Genomic DNA, 21,684 nt, shown 5'->3' with positions numbered 1-21,684 from the left:
GCTACTGCTTCTTTTTTACAAAATCAAATATTTCAAATTAAAAAATAATTAATTACAATTTAATATACTCCAGCAGGTAAAAATGGTTAATTGGAAACATATTAACCCCTTGAGCCTATTGAACATTGGCACTATGATACACAGAACGTGTGTGACCCTGCAGACAGTAGAGCCAGTGGGGGAATGAAGGAGGCAGGTGCGGGATCTATTGCAGGAGGTAGAGGCGGGTCCCTACACTACAGAAAATGTCTTGGCAGGGGAGAGGGAAGGAGGTGTCCCTACACAACAGAAGTTATGTAATCAGTTGGAGAGGAGCGGTGGATCCCTGCACTACAGAAAAATGAAATGCCCTAAATTTTTACTGGCAGACTAGCTGCCATTAACAAACATGGTGGTGACCAGTGAGAGGGGGAGGAAAAAGAGCTGTTTGTATGGGATCAGGGAGGGATCCCTACACTACACACAATAAAAAAAAAAAAATTGCCATATATTGAAAGCTCTCTTTATGCCCCCCCCCCCAAATAATATATATATATATATATCTCCAAACACACTACAAAGAAATAACTTGCACCTGGTTTCTTCAATAAGAATGATACTACTTTATTCACATATTGTGGTACACTTCACACCCAAAAACATCCAACGTTTCGGTCCTCCACCTGGGACCTTTATCAAGGATACAACACAAACTTAAACACCCACCTTAAATAGTATTCCACATAGGAATCTATAGACACTTCTCATCTGAAAATCACCAAACAAGAACAGCAGGCACCAACTTCCTGTGATGACATCATCACAAAATTAACAAAAAAACTACTAAACTAAAGCTTAGAAAAAAGTACTGAAAACAAATTTCCACATCAAAATAAACATCAGGAGGGCTGAATTGCATAATTGTGCTACATATTCTATGCATAGGCCATCAAAAAATAAAAAATGATCAGTCGTCATGGCAACAGAAAAAAAAAAAAGGCAAATTACAAAAATGTGTCCCTAGGTTATTTACATATACACACAAAAGTACTAATTTTAAGTACCAATCAAAATCACAGTAGGGTAAATCATACTCCATAAAATACTGAGCACATTACTTACTTATTCTATTTCACACTAATCCTAACTAATTTGAGTAAGATGACCAAAAGATATGATTCAAGATAAAACTTAACCACATAGTTAATGCAATAAAAGAAAACAAAAACAAACAGCAACTAAAGTATCTTTCATCCAAAAAACATGAGAGCCAGACTTGCTTATTGAGACCCCAGGGTGCCATCGTTTGCAACTTATAAATCCACTCAATCTCTCTTCTGAGTAGTAATTTATTCACATCCCCACCTCTGGGGGGTCTGTTGACTTGATCTATAGGCATACAGCGAAGGTCGGTGACCGTATGTTTCTCTTGAATAAAATGCAATGTTACTGGCTGGTCACTCTTTCCTTTCTTCAGGGCTTTTCTTATGCTTGACCGGTGATTGGCCATTCTGTCCTTCAGGGGGCACTCCGTTTTGCCTACATAGGTAAGGCCACACGGGCATTTAATAATGTAGATCACCATCTGCGAAGAACAGGTTAATCTATGCTTCAAATAGATCATTTTGCCCGTCCTAGGGTGACTGAACGAATTGCCCACAATAAGGCTGTTGCAGGTTATACAGCCATCTGACCTATGGCAGCCTGGGTTAATGTCCCAACTCCTGAAGTCATAACTTTAAATAGGGTCAGTTCAAACCAAAAGGTCCTTCAAACTTTTTCCTCTTCTATATCCAATCAGAGGGCGGGGTTTTGAAAACACCCTTCAAAGAGTCATCTGTAGATACACTGTCCCAATACGTGTATATTGATTGTTTCATCTGCTGAGTGACTAAATTAAACCTAGGGGTAAAGACACATGAAGGTGGTTCAGAGCTTGCCATCTTACCATCTTATGTCTCTTGGTCATCTTACTTCTTATTCTAGAATTCTCAACACTTTTTAACGAAAAGCATCTATCAAGGAATTTGTTGGTCATTTCCTCCTCCCTAACCTTTATCTGTCCCTCATCAGAGACAATTCTATTGATCCATGAAAATTGGCTAAGAGGTAAGCTATCCAATAGTGATTTGGGGTGAAAACTGGAAGCCAAAAGCAGTGAATTTCTATCTGTATCCTTCAAATAAAGGTCAGTCTGTAGCACCCCTCCCTGCTTCACTACCATCACATCCAAGTATGGAATATGAGTGTAGCTCGCATTCATAGTAAATCTGATTTTCGAGGGAATCCTATTCAACTTGTTAATAAACTCAGTCAGTTTGTCCATAGTGTCAGTCCATAAAAAAAACAGGTCATCGATATATCTACAATAACCTTTTATCTTGTCACCAAATTCAATATCTCCCAAGATGTGTCGCTGTTCATATTCAAACATTAACATGTTGGCCAGTGATGGGGCCACATTTGAACCCATTGCTGTCCCAACCCTTTGTCTATAGTATGACTTCTCAAATTTCAAATAATTATTAGACAAAATAAAATCCAACAGTTCCAATAGAAAACTGCTACAAGGACCATTATACTGACCACTTTTCTTGATAACCCCCAGCACACTATCAATGTCCTCCTGTATGTCTATGTTAGTATACAGACTAGAAACATCTAAGGTTACTAAAATCATGTCAGACCTTATTTCACCAATATCTTTTAACCTTTCATCTTTTAGTTTTATCTTAGATCATATCTCTTGGTCATCTTACTCAAATCAGTTAGGATTAGTGTTTAATTAATAAGTAATGTGCTCAGTATTTTATAGAGTATGATTTACCCTACTGTGATTTTGATTGGTACTTAAAATTAGTACTTTTTTGTATATATATCTAAATAACCTTAGGACAGGAGGCAGCAACTTCCGTTTTTGTAATTTTACGGGGACGGGGGGGACGGTTCTGTTGCCATGACAACGGATCATTTTTTGTTTTTTGATGATCTATGCATAGAATATGTAGCACAAGGATACGATTCAGCCCTTTTGATGTGGAAATTTGTTTTCAGTATTTTTTTCTAAACTTTACTTTAGTAGTTTTTTTTTGTTAATTTTGTGATGATGTTATCACAGGAAGTTGGTGCCTGATGATCCTGTTTGGTGATTTTCAGATGAGAAGTGTCTATAGATTCCTATGTGGAATACTATTTAAGGTGGGTGTTTAAGTTTGTGTTGTATCCTTGATAAAGGTTCCAGGTGGAGGACCGAAACGTTGGATGTTTTTGAATGTGAAGTGTACCACAATATGTGAATAAAGTGGTAACATCCTTATGGAAGAAACTGGGTGCAAGTTATTTCTTTTGAGTATATATATATATATATATATATATATATATATATTTATATATATATATATATATATATAGATTTCATATGTCAATAAAAAAACAGGCTATATTTCTACTGTACTTTGAGCATAACAATGTCTAAAGTATACATGAGAGAGACAGTATTAACCCCTTAACGACCAGAGATGTACTCTGTAAGTCGCTGGTCTTTCTATGGGGGTGCCTTTTTCAATAGCACGGTCTTGCTGCCAGCGACAAGACCAGGTTATTTTAGCAAGTCTGCAGGAGGGAGGCAGGGTTCAATACCGCAGTCTTGCCGCAAGCAGACAATCCCTTAATGACCAGCGACGTACATGATTAAGCATGTTAAAAGCATTTTTTTGGAACATTACAGTTAAATAAAAGTTGTTTAAATTAAAACTGAAATGCATATCTGCTCACAAATGATCAAATTCTCTCAGCCACTATATAAGGATAATTTCCACAGCCATCTTGGGTGACAGCGAAAAGCCTCCACTGGGCTGACAAGAAATGCCAATGTTTTCAGAGGGACCATAAAAGATTTTATTCTTTTAGTTCAGTGAGTACATTTTGGAAATACTATTACTCAGATAAAACAAACAGATGCTGTACTTCTATAAAAAACAATAACATCACATGATCCATGCTTCAGCTTGCTATATCATTTTTTTTCTTCTACAAGTGCCCACATCTGCCTTGTAGTGTGATGCAGTGATGATATATTACTTTTATTCTACAAATCCAGATATACACATACACAGTAGCACTTTTCTCTCAATTTTCCCTCCCTTGTCAGACGCTTCTATATTCAGTTTGTAGAAGTGAGGAGCGCTATAGGGAAGAAACTTGGCTCTTGGGACATAAAATTGAGAACTATGCCTTAGACTACCTTTCCAGTCTCCAAAATATCTAATCTAGAAGCCTATTCACTAAAGAATGTAATGGTGAGCAAGCTTTAGTGAAAAGTTGTTTAAAATAAAGCCGACATTTGGAAAATAACAGAGATTTGAGTAGATGCTCCAACAGGAACATTGTTATAGAAACACTAAGGGCTGCAGCCCCAAGCATTTAAATAAAGAGTCTGAAGTATCCTTAAAGGGACATAACAGACACATTAAAATTATGAATGGACACATTTTTGCATTACACATGTATTAGCAAAAATACTATTATTAAAATGTATTGTTTCATTTATATGTTGTTCTGTGCACCCACATTTAAACAGAGTTTGCGCTGAGGCAGTTGTCATTTGCATCATGTTTGCGATGATGAAAACAAAGTTATTACTACTGAGAAGCTCTCTAAGCAGATGTGGTATTGAATGCAGATGCACATAGCATATCTAGATATGCTCTGCGTTTGTGCATTGTAAAATATGTCACTCACACATTGATAGCTTTTGCTAGAATCATTTATGCTAATAAATTTGTTGTTTTTTTTTAAATATTCTATTCAAAATTAAAATGCACTTATATGAATTTCATGCTAAAGCTATATAACTTTTTATATGGGATAATAGACAATTCTCCTTCAAACATATCAGCACTGGAATTCAGTGATAGCTACATTTCAACATGGTAGCACCCACCACTTAAAAGGGACCGGAAACCCCAAAATTTAATTAATGATTCGGATAGAACAAACAATTTTAAACAACTTTCAATTTTACTTTCATAATTAAATATCCTTATTTCTCTTGTTATCCTTTGCTGAAGTAACAGCATTGCACTACTGGCAGCTAGCCGAACACATCTAGTTAGCCAATCACAAGAGACAAATGTGTGCAGGCACCAATCAGCAGCTAGCTCCCACTAGTGTAGGATATGTGCGTATTATTTTTCAACAATTGATATCAAGGAAACAAAGCAAATATGAAAGTAGAAGTGATTTTAAAATGACATGCTCTATCTGATTCTTGCAAGTTCAATGTTAACTTTCATATCCCGTTAAAATTTGATATATTAATGCCAGACTACAAGTGGAGTTCTGATTGCACGAAAAGTAAGCTTTTTGCGCTTGTTGAGTCGCGCCGGTATTATGATTTGAAAGTAAAAAGTTACCTGATCGCATATTCTAATGTGTACTAACCCGAAATGAAAATATGAATATTTCACATTCCAATGTTCTGCACATAGCAGAATATGTTCTATTTATGTATAAATACATATTTCTACATATATCTATCTGATGGTATTTTGGTACAAGATATATCTATATTTATATATACACATGATTATATATAGGTATAGATATATACAGAATATATAAGAATATCTATTTATAAATACTTAGAACATATTCCCCTATGTGTAGATCATTGGAATGTGAAATATTTACAGTAAATACATAGTTCAAATCTTTATTAAATATGAATATTGCATAAATATGTTATTTCATGTTTTTATCTACTTAACTGCCAAGGGCTCCAAAGCACTTCTATATAGGTCTATATATGTATACATGTGTACAGTATGTATGTATGTGTTTATATGTGTATATATGTCTGTAAATACATATATACAATTCTACACATATAAATACATATGTACACATATATAGACATTTGTATATACAGTATCTTACAAAACTGAGTGCACCCCTCACATTTTTGTAAATATTTTATTATATCTTTTCATATGACAACATTGAAGAAATGACACTTTGCTACAATGTAAAGTAGTGAGTGTACAGCCTGTATAACAGTGTAAATTTGCTGTCCCCTCAAAATAACTCAACACTCAGCCATTTATGTCTAAACCGTTGGCAACAAAAGTGAGTACACCCCTAAGTGGAAATGTCCAAATTGGGCCCAAAGTGTCAAGATTTTGTGTGGCCACCATTATTTTCCAGCACTGCCTTAACCCTCTTGAGCATGGAGTTCACCAGAGCTTCACAGGTTGCCACTGGAGTTCTCTTCCACTCCTTCATGACGACATCACGGAGCTGGTGGATGTTGGAGACCTTGCGCTCCTCCACCTTCCTTTTGAGGATGCTCCACAGATGCTCAATAGGGTTTAGGTCTGGAGACATGCTTGGCCAGTCCATCAACTTTACTCTCAGCTTCTTTAGCAAGGCAGTGGTCGTCTTGGAGGTGTGTTTGGGGTCATTATCATGTTGGAATACTGCCCTGCGGCCCAGTCTCCGCTTCAGTATGTCACAGTAAATGTTGGCATTCATGGTTCCCTCAATGAACTGTAGCTCCCCAGTGCCGGCAGCACTCATGCAGGCCCAGACCATGACACTCCCACCACCATGCTTGACTGTAGGCAAGACACACTTGTCTTTGTAATACTTACCTGGTTGCCACCACACACGCTTGACACCATCTCAACCAAATAAGTTTATCTTGGTCTCATTGGACCACAGGACATGGTTCCAGTAATCCATGTCCTTAGTCTGTCTTCAGCAAATTGTTTGCGGGCTTTCTTGTGCATCATCTTTAGAAGAGGCTTCCTTCTGCGACGACAGGCATGCAGACCAATTTGATGCAGTGTGCGGCCTATGGTCTGAGCACTGACAGGCTGAACCCCCACCCCTTCAACTGCTGCAGTAATGCTGGCAGCACTCATAAGTCTATTTCCCAAAGACAACCTCTAAATGTGACGCTGAGCATGTGCACTCAACTTCTTTGGTCAACCATGGCAAGGCCTGTTATGAGTGGAACCTGTCCTGTGAAACCGCTTTATGGTCTTGCCCACTGTGCTGCAGCTCAGTTTCAGGGTCTTGGCAATCTTCTTATAGCCTATGCCATCTTTATGTAGAGCAACAATTTTTTTTCCAGATCCTCAGAGTTCTTTGCCATGAGGTGCCATGTTGAACTTCCAGTGACCAGTATGAGAGAGTGTGAGAGCAATAACACCAAATTTAACACACCTGCTCCCCATTCACACCTGAGACCTTGTAACACTAACGAGTCACATGACACCAGGGAGGGAAAATGGCTAATTGGGCCCAATTTGGACATTTCCACTTAGGCATGTACTCACTTTTGTTGCCAACGGTTTAGACATTATTGGCTGTGTGTTGAGTTATTTTGAGGGGACAGCAAATGTACACTGTTATACAGGCTGTACACTCACTAATTTACATTGTAGCAAAGTGTCATTTCTTCAGTGCTGTCACATGAAAAGATATAAAATATTTACAAAAATGTGAGGGGTGTACTCAGTTTTGTGAGGCACTGTACATACATATACATCATTAGAGATGTATCTCAATGTTAAAGTCCTTTGCCTGCCTTTTTTTTTCCTAACACCTGAGACCACATATCTGAGCATTTATAACTTTTTTGTGCAAATTTATTTTTTTAATAATTTTTATTAGATGGTTTTATTATGAGTGAAACTGTACCTTGTAATGTATTTTTTATATGTTTTGTGACACTTTTATGTTTTGCTAAACAGGTAACCACACCTCTGAGGACGCATTTATCATTTGATTATTGTGATCACACGATTGCGTTTACGCTCAACTCATTATAAGAGCGCAATTTTACCTAGGCGCAAACGATTGCGAAATCCTGAGCGCAAACGTTTGTGCTCCACTTGTAATCTGTCCCAAAATATTTAGTAAAACAGTTTTGAAATATAATTTCATTATTTATTTTCCCCCTTTTCATATAAGATAGCTCTGAAAAATTTCCCTTTGCTGCCAGTAGGGCAATGCTGCTCTGGAACAGACTTAAGCTATGTGTTTAACTCATATGCAAGGGTTAACAACAGAATGCAATAATAAGAGTCTCCTACATTCTTACGTTATCTGAGGCAGTATGGTCAAGGGTGTGGAAAGATTGCTAATGTTTTAATGAATATGCTTACCAGAACAACACAGAAATCGGAGTGATTATTAAATGGACAGTCTAATGAATGCTCTAATTTGTATGTTATTTTTGAACTAATAATGTATTTAAGCCAAACAATGCAACTACTAAACATAACATGGCCAGTGATTGGTGGGTCATACAACTGTCACTCCTGATTGGATCACCTAAGCATGATCTTCAGCAAACAAGCTGTATAGAACATATGATTTAAAGAAAGACTGTAGTGTGTTCACTCCATTTAGTTTGTATAGGAGACAGGAAGAGGAAGCGTAAAGCAGGATATCAAAAAGAAGTAAAAACAGAACAAAAAGGATTTCAATAAAATGTAACAAAGAGGGGCCTTATAAAAACTCTCATTAACTACTTGGATGCTAGAATGCATCCAAGGGGTTACCCTGCACCTAGATCTAAACCTATGTACCCCAATATCACCATTAAACTGCCATTAGGCTGAATGATTTCTATAAGTTATTGTCCCCTGGCACTGGCTGTGACTGATGTCATAGACAAAGATAGTAGAACACAAAATTGTTTTAAGTATTAATATTAATGTTCAAAAGATACAGAATGTGAAAAGACAACACAGATATATATATAAAAAATGATAGGCTTCAGTTTATCCACATTAAAATGAATTGAACAAAATGGTAGAAGTGCTGACCTTTTGGATTAATCCATAACTCTACATTATTATCTATCAGAGCAGTACCTTCTTCAGACATTTTACATACACATGAGTGAGTTGTCACTGACATGATAACATAGTCTTTACAAGAATGGTTTCATTCAGCTAATTAGAGTTTCTTCTATAATATCAGACAGAATTGCTAATAACACAGCTACAACAAAAACATTTCCACAACATTTAAATATTAAATCTATAGCAACTTATTTGTTTTTGTTTCAGAAGTACAGGGATATGTGAAAAAAAGGTGTGTTTAGCATTGAAGGGGATTATATTTTCATGCTCTTCCACTCTACACACACATGCTCAGACCGACCCCCCTCCCCTAGATTTCTCCTTACCCGACAAGGAGGGGGAGAGTTCAACATTTTTCTAGTGGGGAGGAGAGTCTGCCTTTGTGCTCCTTTAGACCCCCCCTCTCATTCTGCCCAATCGCAGAGCAAAGACTGAAATCCTCCATTTGAGGGGGTGTCACTGGTGCACACGGTCTGAGATGGCGTCCCATGGGGCAATGGTGTATTGGGGGGGGTCAATAATTCTACACATGCATAGCTCACTTTAGATTTCATAACATATCATTTTATTTCCTAAAAATACAGGAAAGGCAACATGTATTTCCAACAAACAAAAAAATATTGATATGGTTATAAAATAAAACAATTAATTATAAGATATTTGCTGCTGCTGTCATAGAGACTCATGTCTCTCTGTGTGCAGTGTTCCTAGCTGCCTGCCACAGCTTAAGTTGTTATAACTCTAGTGAAATATTGAAACATATTTTTGCTGTCATAAATGAAATGCATGCATGCACACTGAAGGACAGATATACACTTCTATATCGGAAATTACACTAAATAACACATACATTTATATAAACCCTCCTTAAAATTCTTTCTAGAACCTAACTTATCAATTTAAATATAAAGCTATATATGTGCTTACTTTAACTTTGTTTAGAATAGCTTCCCCCCCATTATCTTACATTATATAATAAAATTGTGTTGCTTTGTAAATCCCTATATAATACTCTGTATTCATCCTTATAACTACATACTGCTTTATATAAGTATTATTATTAGAATTATAAAGTATAATTATAAATTAAAGGGACAGTCAACACCAGAATTCTTGTTGTTTAAAAATATAGATAATCCCTTTATTACCCATTCCCCAGTTTTGCATAACCCACACTGTTATATTAATATACTTTTTACTTCTGTGACTAACTGGTATCTAAGCATCTTCTGACTGCCCCTAATCACATGACTTTTAGTTATTATCTATTGACTTGCATTTTTGCCAATTAGTGAAGTGTCTGCCACTACAATGCTATCTATATGGTCTACATGAGCTAGCACTCCCCTGCTGTGAAAAGCTAATAAAAAAGAGGCGGCCTTCAAGGGCTTAAAAATGATCATATGAGCCTTCCTAGGTTTGCTTTCAACTAGAATACCAAGAGAACAAAGCAAAATTGTTGATAAAAGTAAATTGGAAAGTTGTTTAAAATTACATGCCCTATTTGAAAAATTAAAGGTTTTTTTGGACTTGACTGTCCCTTTAACAATATACATTGTTTTCTAATGTCTATTAAAAGAGAAAAAAAACTTTTCTCCATAAACCTAAGTCATCTGTAATTTTTCTTAAATGTACATTGTAATACAAACTTTGCAACATTCATTGCTTTAAAAAAGGCTGCTTGGCCTTTTTGTAACTCTGAGTGTGCCAAAGGGAGTGTGGAAAAAATGCAGATCTAGGAGCCTTGCAAGCGTCTGAATTGTGCATCTGCTGTGTGCATCTGCTTGTCTGTCAGTTAAAGGGACAGTTAAAGGGACATGAAACCCAAATTGTTTCTTTCATTATTTAGAAAGCGTATGCAGTTTTAAAAAAACTTTCTAATTTACTTCTATTATCTAATTTGCTTCATTCTCTTGATACCCTTTGTTGAAAAGCATATCTAGATAGGCTCAGTGGCTGCACATAGATGCCTCGTGTGATTGGTCACCCATGTGCATTGCTGTTTCTTCAACAAAGGATGTCAAAAGAATGAAGCAAAGTAAATCGGAATGTTGTTTAAAATTGTATTCGCTATCTGAATCCTGAAATAAATATTTTGGGTTTCATGTCACTTTAAGTCAAAATTAAACTTTCATTATTCAGATAGATCATGCAATATTAAACATCTTTCCAAATTACTTCCATTAACAAAATGTGCACAATCTTTTTATATGTGCAAGAATTCACAGCATATACGTATATGCATTTGTGATTGGTTGATGGCTGTCACATTATACAGGGGGAGTGGAAATAGACATAACTTTGTCAGAAAAAAAAATCTACTACTCATTTGAAGTTCAGACTAAGTGCTATTGCATTGTTTTTTTATTGTGCATTTGTTGATTATGCAAATCTACTGTTTTTACTGGTCCTTAAACCAGTGTTTCTCAACTCCAGTCCTCGGGACCCTTAACAGGCCAGATATTCATTATATCTTAACTACAGCGCAGGTTAAATAATCAACTGATCAGTACCCATGGTTACTAACCTGCTCTCGCCCTTCAGATGATTATTTCACCTGTGCTCTAGTTAAGATATAATGAATATCTGGCCTGTTAAATATCCTGACTGGAGTTGAGAAACACTGCAAACGTTCATGATTCAGATAGGGGCATGCAATTTTAAACAACTTTCCTATTTACTTTTATAATCAAATTTGCTTTGTTCTTTTGGTATTTTTTATGAAGGCTAAACCTAGGTAGGCTCATATGCTAATTTCTAAGCCTTCAGTTATTTTCATTAGCTTTTTACAGAGCTAGTTCATGAGTATCATATAGATAATATTGTGCTCATTGTGGAGTTATTTATGAGTCAGCACTGATTGGCTAAAATGCAAGTCTGCCAAAAGAACTGAGATAAGGGAGCAGTCTGCAGTGGCTTAGATACAAGTCAATCACAGGTAAAAAAAAGTGTATTAATAAAACAGTGTTGGTTATGCAAAACTAAGGAATGGGTAATAAAGGGATTATCTAACTTTTTAAACAATATTTTTTTTTAAAGTAGACTGTCCCTTTAACCACGTGCACATAGTATACACACCAATCAGTGGATGCTTATGCCACTGAGACTGGCACCTTGTGTGTAAGCACATTTTTAAGAGAGAGAGAAGTGTTTCTGTATACAAATATATCTAAAGTAGGGTTAACACCTTTTCTTTAAAAAAAATACCAGCAATGTTCTTTTGCATAAATTTACATACATTAGAAACTAAAGCTGCTAGGGCTGATTTTACATGATCATTGGTTTATAATTAGATTCTAACATGTTCATGAGAAATTTCACCATGATTGAATCTTTATTTCTATATTTAATCTTTATTAACAACTTTGACCAGAACCTTAAAAATACCAGCAATTTCAGTAAAATACTGGCTGGGTGGCAACCCTAAGGTAATCCAAAAAAGTTAACAGTCAAAAGTAAATTTACAGGAAGCATTGCTCCTGGGATTTATCAAGACTTGTAGAAGAATGTGTTTTATTGCTTTTATGAAAATATTCCATATAAGTCAGAAGGAAACAGAAGGACCACCCAGCCAACCCCACCGTTTCTGGTAATGTTACAACTATGCACAATATTGATGTTACACGTACCTGGAGAATCCCTTTCCACAGCTTTGACATATGTAGGGCTTTCCTACTGAGCCATCATGGGAGCGCACATGGTAGGACATTCTGTCTTTGCGTTTGAATCGAAGGCCACATACAGGACATGAGTATGGCTTCTCTCCAGAATGAGACAGCTTGTGGCGGTTTAGATGGTACACGTCCCTAAAGATCTTTCCACATATATCACAAGCAACCTGCTTCCTTGCTCGGTTCCTTTTCCTGGGAGTATCTGATTCCTCCTGCCCCAGTCCATTCTCCCCCAGACGGGAGGTCTGTAATTCCCCATATCCAAGCTGGAGACTTGTGACCCCATGCTGTGCCTCATGCTGCCGTAATCGTAAAGGGTCAGTGAAGACTTTATCACACAGCCCACAAGGAAGCACCCCAGTTTCTCGTAACCCACCCATTGCACCAAAGAGCACAGAGTCCAAGACACTGGGCTTCCTTGGTCTCCCCCGACCTCGTCTTCCCCCTAAACCATGTATTCCAACTTGATATTGGGGAGATAGCATATGTGGGGTTCCTCCAAGTGCCAGCAGCGAGGCCTGACTTGGCACCGCTGGCCCTGGACGAACTGAGTCCTCTTCTTCTTCTCCCAGTGACCCAGCAATGCCTGTACCCATCACAGCTCCATTAGTCATATCCAATGGGAAGCCAAGATCTGAGGCTCCAGGACGGAATAGCATAAGATCTGGGCGTGATTGAGGCACCAGGATTTGCACATTGGACTGCTTAATTACCTCCTGGCAAATGTCAATGACAGAACGCATAAGAAGGAACTTGGCAGCTGTCATAAGTTCAGGGAAGCTTTCCAGTCGAATCACAATTCGGGATGTATATGCAAAGTCTAAAATGTCCCCAAAAACTTTGGAGCTAATGGTATGCATCTCTAGCTCTCGTGGGTTTGGCCCCTCTGAGTCTCCCAATACTGACTCAAAGTATTGACTGCAGGCTGCTAGCACAGCACGGTGGGCAGGAAAACTATCCTCTCCCACCCGAAGGACCACATCACAAAAACGGCTTCCACTCTTACGCTGCTGATTGAGGTTCTGTAGAAGATCTAAACTGTGCTGGCTCACCTGATAGGTGTAATAAGAGGGTCCACAGGCCTCCGACAGACGTTCCATGCTGCAATATGGAGGAATTTGGGTGATATTAGTCTATCCCTATGTCTATTTTGGATTAAAGTTTGGTTTGTTCATACAAGGGTCTCTATAATGGAGACTAACACAACAATTGCAATCAAATAGGCCTTAAACAAATAAATGTTTCTAAGTATAAAAAGGGTGTAATATAGTTGTTTATCTCATTTTTTTTTTTTTAAAAAGGCTATATATGAGGGAATAAAGTATCATATTCCCTCAGTTTTTAAATATGTTGGTTTGGGATTCTATAAAATCTTGATAATAGAATATATATTTTGTTTTTGTAATTTTTTTTTTACAAAGTTAGTAACAGTGTTTAAGTGCTATGCTATAAATGACTTGTGCAACCTGTTAAAGGTAAATTATAGACATGAATACAGCAATAGTGTAATGAATGCCAGGTTTGGGGTGATAACAGTTCCTATCCATGTACATTGTACACATATGTAAATGACCTGTATTATTTACTGGTGCATCCCTAACAGGTATTTATGATGCAGATGCACATCAATGAGTGAGTGAGTGTCCTAACTTTTTTTTTTTAACACACACACAGCTTTCTGTGTGACAATGTTTGTAAATAAGGTAACCAATGTTACAATCTATAACTCTAAATACAAATGAGGGTGGATATATGATGTACGTATACAGGTCTCTTTATAAGGGACCCCATACGTTTTGGTATGGCAGAGGTAGGGTTCATAGAGTGTCTGAAGGTTTGGAGGCAAACTCAATACAGGTGGAGCAGGAGTACAATTGTGGGTTCTTATTGATGGGTCAGGTGGTTGGTTTAGGCTACCTCAGAGAGTAAAGCCGTTAAAATAATGGTTATAATAATACAATTGCAGCTTTATGTTTCCTGGGAAGGGGTAAATTATGAGTAGGTGGTCTAGAACAGGGGTACATTGGGAGTCATTATGGGGGGGGGGGCTTGTCATATATTGGGGGTCGGGGATGTCACCTGGGTGCGCGTTCTCGCCAGGCTCCTCCCCCTGTCAGACGTGCACGCGCTGTGCAGGAATCCCGGGCCTTCAGCGCGTGCGTTCGTTAGACCTTCTCACTTATTCTTGCACCTCCACCACGGGGACATTAGAGATCGACACCCCTAACCGGGACCCCCCCACACCGGGAAAGCTGGCAGCTCCGGCCTGGTCTTCCGCAGCCTCTTTGTGTCTGATCCCCCCCAGGCTGAGAATCTGCGTCCGCCCCCCCGGCCCCCCTCCCTCTGAGCACTCCCCCCGCCCTTGTGTTCAGCCTGGGAGACCCCGCAGAATACCGACCCCCCCGAGATGATACACATTTACACTATGGACACATAGACTTTAATTCGTGATTAATGAACGCACCCAACCCCCCTCCCCCAGTAAAGCTGTGTTCCGGAATAAATACAGTTTATATATGTGCTTCTGCGTGTGTGTGTGTGTGTGTATATATATATATATTATATATATATATATATATGTGTGTGTGTGTGTGTAACAGTATATATATATATCATCACAAATAGCCCCAGAGAAATGTAATTCTATCTCTATTATTATGTTTAGTTCTATTAGTAAGTATGTCCTCTCGATATCCCCACACCTCTTGTTTGTGCATTCATCTAAACACCCCCTTTCAACCATTTGTTTCTCTACACCATTTAGGCATCTCAGAAATATGTTAGTTACACCCATGTACAAGTTCATATTAAAAACTATTTTGTGACCTCTTTCAGAACGCAATGTTTTACTGCCCCTTAGTGAGCTACTCATTAAAACAACTCCTGTACTTGTCTTCCTTATTCCTAAATCGCATATCTGCCCTATCACATACCTAGGCTTATTTCTGTTACTTGTTGAAATACTTTTATTTTTAACTTTATTAATACTGTGGCATAAAGTTTGTGCGCTTTTTATTAGGATGAACAACATGCACCAATATGATAGTTACAATGAGTGGTATACTCATGAGAGCTGACTATCCAACATGAACATGAAGGAAAACATTTTTTGTTTTATTCCAGTACATTAGAAGGAGAGGGGGCTGCAGCTCTCAGCATTGGGGAAATCACATTATATAAGTTGAGTTCTATTTAGAGGTTGTTAGAACTGTCAAATAATTTACATGGGCCTATTCAAGTGTTAAAGTGCTTACTTGTAGTTTGCTTATCTATCCTGGAGCACAACTCTCTATAATACAAAATATATAAATGGTAATATTTTGTATATGTATCCCCCAGTATTGAAAGGTACAAGTTTTCAAGAAACGTGACATTCAATCTTACACAAGCAGGTCCCCTTTCAAAATTAGAAATTAATTTTCTTATTGATAGACTTAGATGTGTCTATGCATGAATTCACAAACTTTAATAATAATCCCTAAATACATTTAATTAATTCCTGAGAATTTCAAATTGTCTTTGTATATACATAGGGCTAGATTACAAGTGGGGAGCTAATGTGCAATAACCAGTTCGACTGTACTCATATAACAACTACTAGAAAGTCCATTCAGCTACCTCTCCTTCAGAGGCTGCAAAAAGTTCCGCCCCCTCACTCTACCGCCTAGGCAAGTGCCTTGTTTGCCTAAGTAGTAATACGATATATATATATATATATATATATATATATATATGTGTGTATATATTCTTATAGATCTACAGGTAGCCTTCAGTTTACGCCGGGGTTAGGTTCCAGAAGGAATGGTTGTAAATCGAAATTGTTGTAAATTGAAACCCAGTTTATAATGTCAATGGGAGGGAGTTAGGTTCCAGGCCCCTCTCAAAATTGTCATAAGTAACACTTAATACATTATTTTTAAAGCTTTGAAATGAAGACTTTAAAAGCTAAAAAGCATTATAAACCTAATAAAATAATCACGCAACACAGAATATATAATTAAACTAAGTTAAATGAACAAAAACATTTGCTAAACATTATTATAAACCTAATAAAATAATCACACAACACAGACTTCACTTGCATTTTTCTGCAGTTCTTTCTATGCATTCCATTCTGGACTGATTTATAGACAGGAAGATCTTGTTCCTTTGAAATCTGCTCGATAGCTCAGGTCTGGTTACACGGATTAATTTCAGCTTGCTTGGCTTTGCTGCAACACAAGCCGACAGCTCCACCTACTGGCTATTTTAATAAATGCACTGCTTCTCAATGCTTTTCAATAGCAGTCACATGACTGGAAAAAAAGGTTGTTATTCTTAAACGGTGTAAATTGAACCGTTGTAAAACGAAGGCCACCTGTATAGGTATAGCTATGGGGTTTTAAAAAAAAAAAATATATATATATGTATTTATAGAAATATATATTTTAAAATAAAAATAACATTTTCTTCTATGTGAAGACCATTGGGAATATAAAGTATTTGTAACTCACTTCGGGTTTAGTGTAGTTGGTCTAACGCAGTGTCGGCTTAGTGTGAGCGATAACTGTTAGTTGTTTTTTTTTTAAAGCATGCCCCTATGGAGAGTATAAGTTAGTGCAGTTGGTCCTGAATTTGGCGCGCATCAGACTTTCACTTGTGGACTAACGTTTTACTTTCAACTTGTAATACGACCATGTTAAAATTTTACTTTGAGGGCAGTTAGTGCATGAGTGAAAAAGTTAGTAGGCATCTTGTGCATGTAAGAATTAAAACATTTTTCTTTTACTTGATCTTGATAGGCACTCTTTAGTTTTCATGTGACTTCAGTGTGTTTTTAACTTTATTAATACTGTGGCATAAAGGGATGGTAAACCCAAGCGTTTAACATAAGCTAGGATTTACCATCACTAAATATAAACAGCTTCACTCATCGTTTCGTAAAAACAATGTGAAACTCACTTTATCTGTAAGGAAAGTAGATCGCTAAATCAGCACCTCCGGCTGTTAACGGCACAGCAGTTTCTTCAATAACTTTATGTTTCCACCTCTAAACCAATACTCATTCGTGTCAACTGACATCCTAGAATGGGTATTGGTCTAGAGATGGAAGCGTCAACTCATAGGAGAAATCGCTGTGCCGTTGGCGGACAGGACCCAGAGTTAGCGATCTACCTTCCTTACAGATAGGGTGAGTTTCACATTGTTTTTTTACAAAACAATGACTTAAGCTAATATTTATTTTTAGTGATGGTAAATCCTAGCGTTTGTTATACGCTTGGATTTACCATCACTTTAAGAAACCCAATATTTTTCTTTCATGATTCAGATACAGAATATAATTTAAAAAAATAATTTACTACTATTTTCTAAATTGGTTAATTCTCTTGGTATACTTTGCTGAAGAAACAGCAATGTACTTGGCTGAACCAATAATATGAAGCTTATATGCACAGCCACCATTCAGTAACTCCTGAGCCTACCTAGTTTTTCCAAGAGAATGAAACAAATTAGATAACGGAAGTAAATTGGAAAGTTGTTTAAAATTGCACAATGTCTCTGAGGCCCTGATATTCATACGTTCTCCAGCTTAGGGAGAAATTGCAGTTCAGACTTCACAGGGGCTAACCTCACTGGATATTCAAAAGAAAAAGGGTGGAACTCTCCAGCACTGCAGGATTTCTCATTTCTATACATAAAGGAGAGACAAGCCCAGTGCAATACAGCACTGCGTGATAGAAGTGTTTTGTCGCACTTACACTTTGTGCTTTGTATTTTATATAACTTTACACTTTAGATTGAGTCCTTTTAGTTTTATAATGTCAGCTTTGCCCTTTCTCATTTATATTATAATACATTTAGATTTAACTAGCAGCAATTTTACAAATTCTGATTATGTTTTGAACTCTCACAAGCTTGTCTCACGTTTTTAAATTGCCAGCTGTATGAAGGTGAAGTTTGCTTAAAATCCACAATACACATATTAACTAACAGAAAAGTTATATATACTAAAATATAGACAAAAGCAAGTTAAATTGTAATGAAAACATTTCAGTTTTATTTGTAATTGATGCAAATGGAGCCTTTATATCAGCCCCAGGGGTTCTTCGGTTACCTTCTCTCTCCCATGTGAAATTGTGTATCCCAGAGTGATTTATTACTTTGGCACACTTAGAGTAAGAGTCTAGATAGCAATTATATTCAGAGGACTAAAGGGTAAAATAACTATAAAATACTTATGTGAGATAACGAGACTTATGAATGTATAAAGATATCTGTTATTAACAGATGTTGCACTGAAACATACAACTATCAATCTGGAACATATAATTCACAGACTCTCCATAGTGAGATCTAATAGTTATTAGTAAGTGTCAAATCCAACCCATCGTATTTATAATTGTCTGGATATCCATGTGTGGTTAACATTAGATTTTTTAATTTTATGATTTTTTTAATCAAACACTAATAAAAGTTACATTTTATAGTTATTTTGCCCTTTAGCCCTCTGAATATAATTGCTATCTAGACTCTTAATCTAAGTGTGCCAAATAATACCTCTGCTCCTATAAAAATATCTCACTTAGCAGAGAGGTTTTGAATATCAGGGCCTTAATCACAAAAGAAAAAAAATGACAGTGGAGGGCCCTCTAGTGGGGCTGTAACAATATTAAGGGTTAACTGAGTAGAAGTCTGGAGTTTGCCAGGGAAATTGTTGTTACTTTGTTGCAATCTGAGGGGCGGAGAGTGTGCTTACCTTTATAGGTCCATGTTGCAGTGGTCTCGGCCTCTTTTTCCTGCTTCCAGACTTCAAGAGGATTTTCTGTCTGCTGAGCTATGGAGCACACAAGGAGAACTTTGGTTAGGCCGAGAAGGTTCAGAGAGGAAGGATCAGGTTCAGCTGGAGTCCGGAGGCCTGCAGGAGAGAGCATGGAATGTTCTGAGGAGGTTGTACCACCTACCCCCAGGCCCGGTCCCCTGTGTCCCATATTGTTAGATCAAGAGGGAGTGGGGGAAAAGGAAAGGGCCCTGCAAGGCCAAAGAAAATTATGGCTGCCCCTAGCTCTAGTGCTGGGGTGGTTGCGAGGCCTTGTGGGGTGGATCAGAGGGAGGATTCCCTTGGGGCCTGTACAGGCCTGACTCAAGTGGCAGGGCAGATGTGGCTGCAATCTCAGCAAACTGGGGGCATCATCCCCAGGCAAGAGCTACAGGAGGCTTCCGGCCTAGCTCAGCTAGCAGCGCTCCTCCCGGCCACCATCTCGGCCCTCTTGGTGCTGGCTCAGTCACTGTCGACGCCTGCGGCGGGGCGGGGCCAGTTCAGGAGGGCAGAGGGCGCGGGGGGGAGACTTTCAGCTCACTTCAGGATCCGGATGCGGGGGCGCTTAGGCCCAAAACTAGCCACGCCCCCTCCGGTGACGCGTCACGTATGTCGTCATCGTCAGACGTGGAGTCGGAGGTTGGGCGTGGCAGAGGCAGTGCAGCAGGAGCGTCTTTACCCACGGAGCTCTCAGTAAGTTGGAGAGGCTCCGGGGTGAGGGCGGGGCTCCAGGGGGAGATCGGGTGGGCTAGAGGCCAGTAGGGTGCTTGAAAGTTGTTCGGTGGATGGTCCTGGGGCTGCATGGCAAGCACCGGAAGTAGGTGGTGTACAAATATAGGGACCACATCTCCGCAGCGTCAGGCAGGTAGTGGCACTTGTGTGGGAAGCACAGAGGGCATAGCGATTCAGAGTACACTGGCTCCTGTGAGTGGCTGGCAGAATACTGGGAGTTTTGGAAATGCTGTTGTGAATGTTTTGCAGTCGTCTGGGGCCTTGTTAGCTGGGACTCATACAGTGTGTCAGTATGGGGTAGCGCAAGGTGGTAGCACAATTACAACTAGCCAGATAGGGTTTATGAAGGCCCCAATCATGTCACTAGGGAGACAGGCAGTTTCCTCTTATGAAGGGCAGCAGGGGCAGACAGCATTTACCACGAGTCGGGAGATTAGGAGCTGGAGCAGGTTCTGGACTAGGGGGCAGTGTGATGGCAGGTGTGGTTCATGGACACCTTGACCCCACAATGGGTGGGGGTGCGGGTGTACAGGCAGGGAATGTGGATTGGCAGAGGGTGTTTTCTACAGTCTTAGGAATGAATTGGGGTGGGAATTGGGGTATAAGTGAAGGGAGGAGCCCTATGTGTATGGATGATTAAAAAGATGTTTTCAGCGCAAGAAAAGGTGAAGGCGGGGGTTGCAGAGAGGCCAGTGGTGGTAGCGAGCAACCAGCTAGCGACACTGAGTGGAGTGGTGTCATCACTCCCTATGTCCAGGAAAGTAGCCATGCAGGGGTATACGTACCCCTGCTTGGTACACTCCCTCTATGGACACTTGAAAACAAAGATTATCAAGAAGATCCAGGAGGGGAGGTATGTGAACATTTTCGAGTTGTCCGCGGAGGCGTATAGGGAGAAAGAAAGGGCGGAGGACGGTACTGGACCCAAAAGGGTCAGGCGTCCTGAGACGTATGAGGAATGGCAAAAGTGTTTCAGGGTCCTGGCTACCTGCTATGTAGACAAGTGGCCGGCGCAAGGGCATAATTTGTTTAAATATGCCGATACGATTGATGGCATTCATAAACACTTCAAGGAAGGCGCTTGGAGGGATTATGATATTGCCTTTAGGAGAACAATGGTGGGAAACCCATTACTGCACTTCGGCACTACATCTGTGGTCGAAATTGGGGTCTGAGCGATCTCCTTCCCCGCCAGGGAGTAATAGGTCAGGTAGTGCTAGGTCTGCGCCACGCGCAAAAAGGCGAGGAAGGGAGTGCTGGAAGTTCCAGGACAAACAGTGCGAGAGGGGGGCAAGTTGCTCCTTTCGACACATCTGTAAGTTCTGTGGCGGCCCACACTCGGGAGGTGCTGCGGGAGGGGCTGACACTAGGTTTCCGGATCCCTGTGCAACATTGCGTGCAAGGGTCGGTTGTGCATTGTAACCTTAAGTCGGCTTATGAATTCCCGGAGGTAGTGTGGGAAAATATTTGTAAAGAGGTGGCATTGGGTAGGGTGGTTGGCCCATTTTGAGCCAACCATTCCCGGACATGGTGGTCTCCCCCCTGGGTGTAGTTCCCAAAAAGTAGACTGGGAAGTTCAGGCTTATTCACCACCTTTCGTACCCTAAGGGGGCTTCAGTAAATTACGCAA

General features: G+C 39.0%; 1 protein-coding gene across 4 annotated transcripts in view; it reads right to left on the bottom strand.

Moving 5' to 3' along the window:
* The window catches only part of PATZ1 (POZ/BTB and AT hook containing zinc finger 1), a 33,211-nt gene extending 18,366 nt beyond the window's left edge, over positions 1–14,845 (bottom strand). For all 4 annotated transcript variants that reach the window (XM_053702025.1, XM_053702027.1, XM_053702026.1 and 1 more), the window contains exons 1-2: positions 14,606–14,845; positions 12,485–13,627 (exon numbers count right to left, since the gene is read on the bottom strand). In XM_053702025.1, coding sequence (XP_053558000.1) covers positions 12,485–13,626 — 1,142 coding nt within the window. In that variant the 5' untranslated portion in view covers position 13,627; positions 14,606–14,845. The remainder of the gene's footprint in view (positions 1–12,484; positions 13,628–14,605) is intronic.
* Positions 14,846–21,684: the final 6,839 nt, after the last annotated feature.

The sequence above is a fragment of the Bombina bombina genome, chromosome 2, assembly GCF_027579735.1.
Source record: "Bombina bombina isolate aBomBom1 chromosome 2, aBomBom1.pri, whole genome shotgun sequence".
In the NCBI taxonomy this organism is placed as follows: domain Eukaryota; kingdom Metazoa; phylum Chordata; class Amphibia; order Anura; family Bombinatoridae; genus Bombina; species Bombina bombina.
Note: the sequence above shows the minus strand (reverse complement) of the source record. Positions and strands in the feature narration are given on the sequence as shown.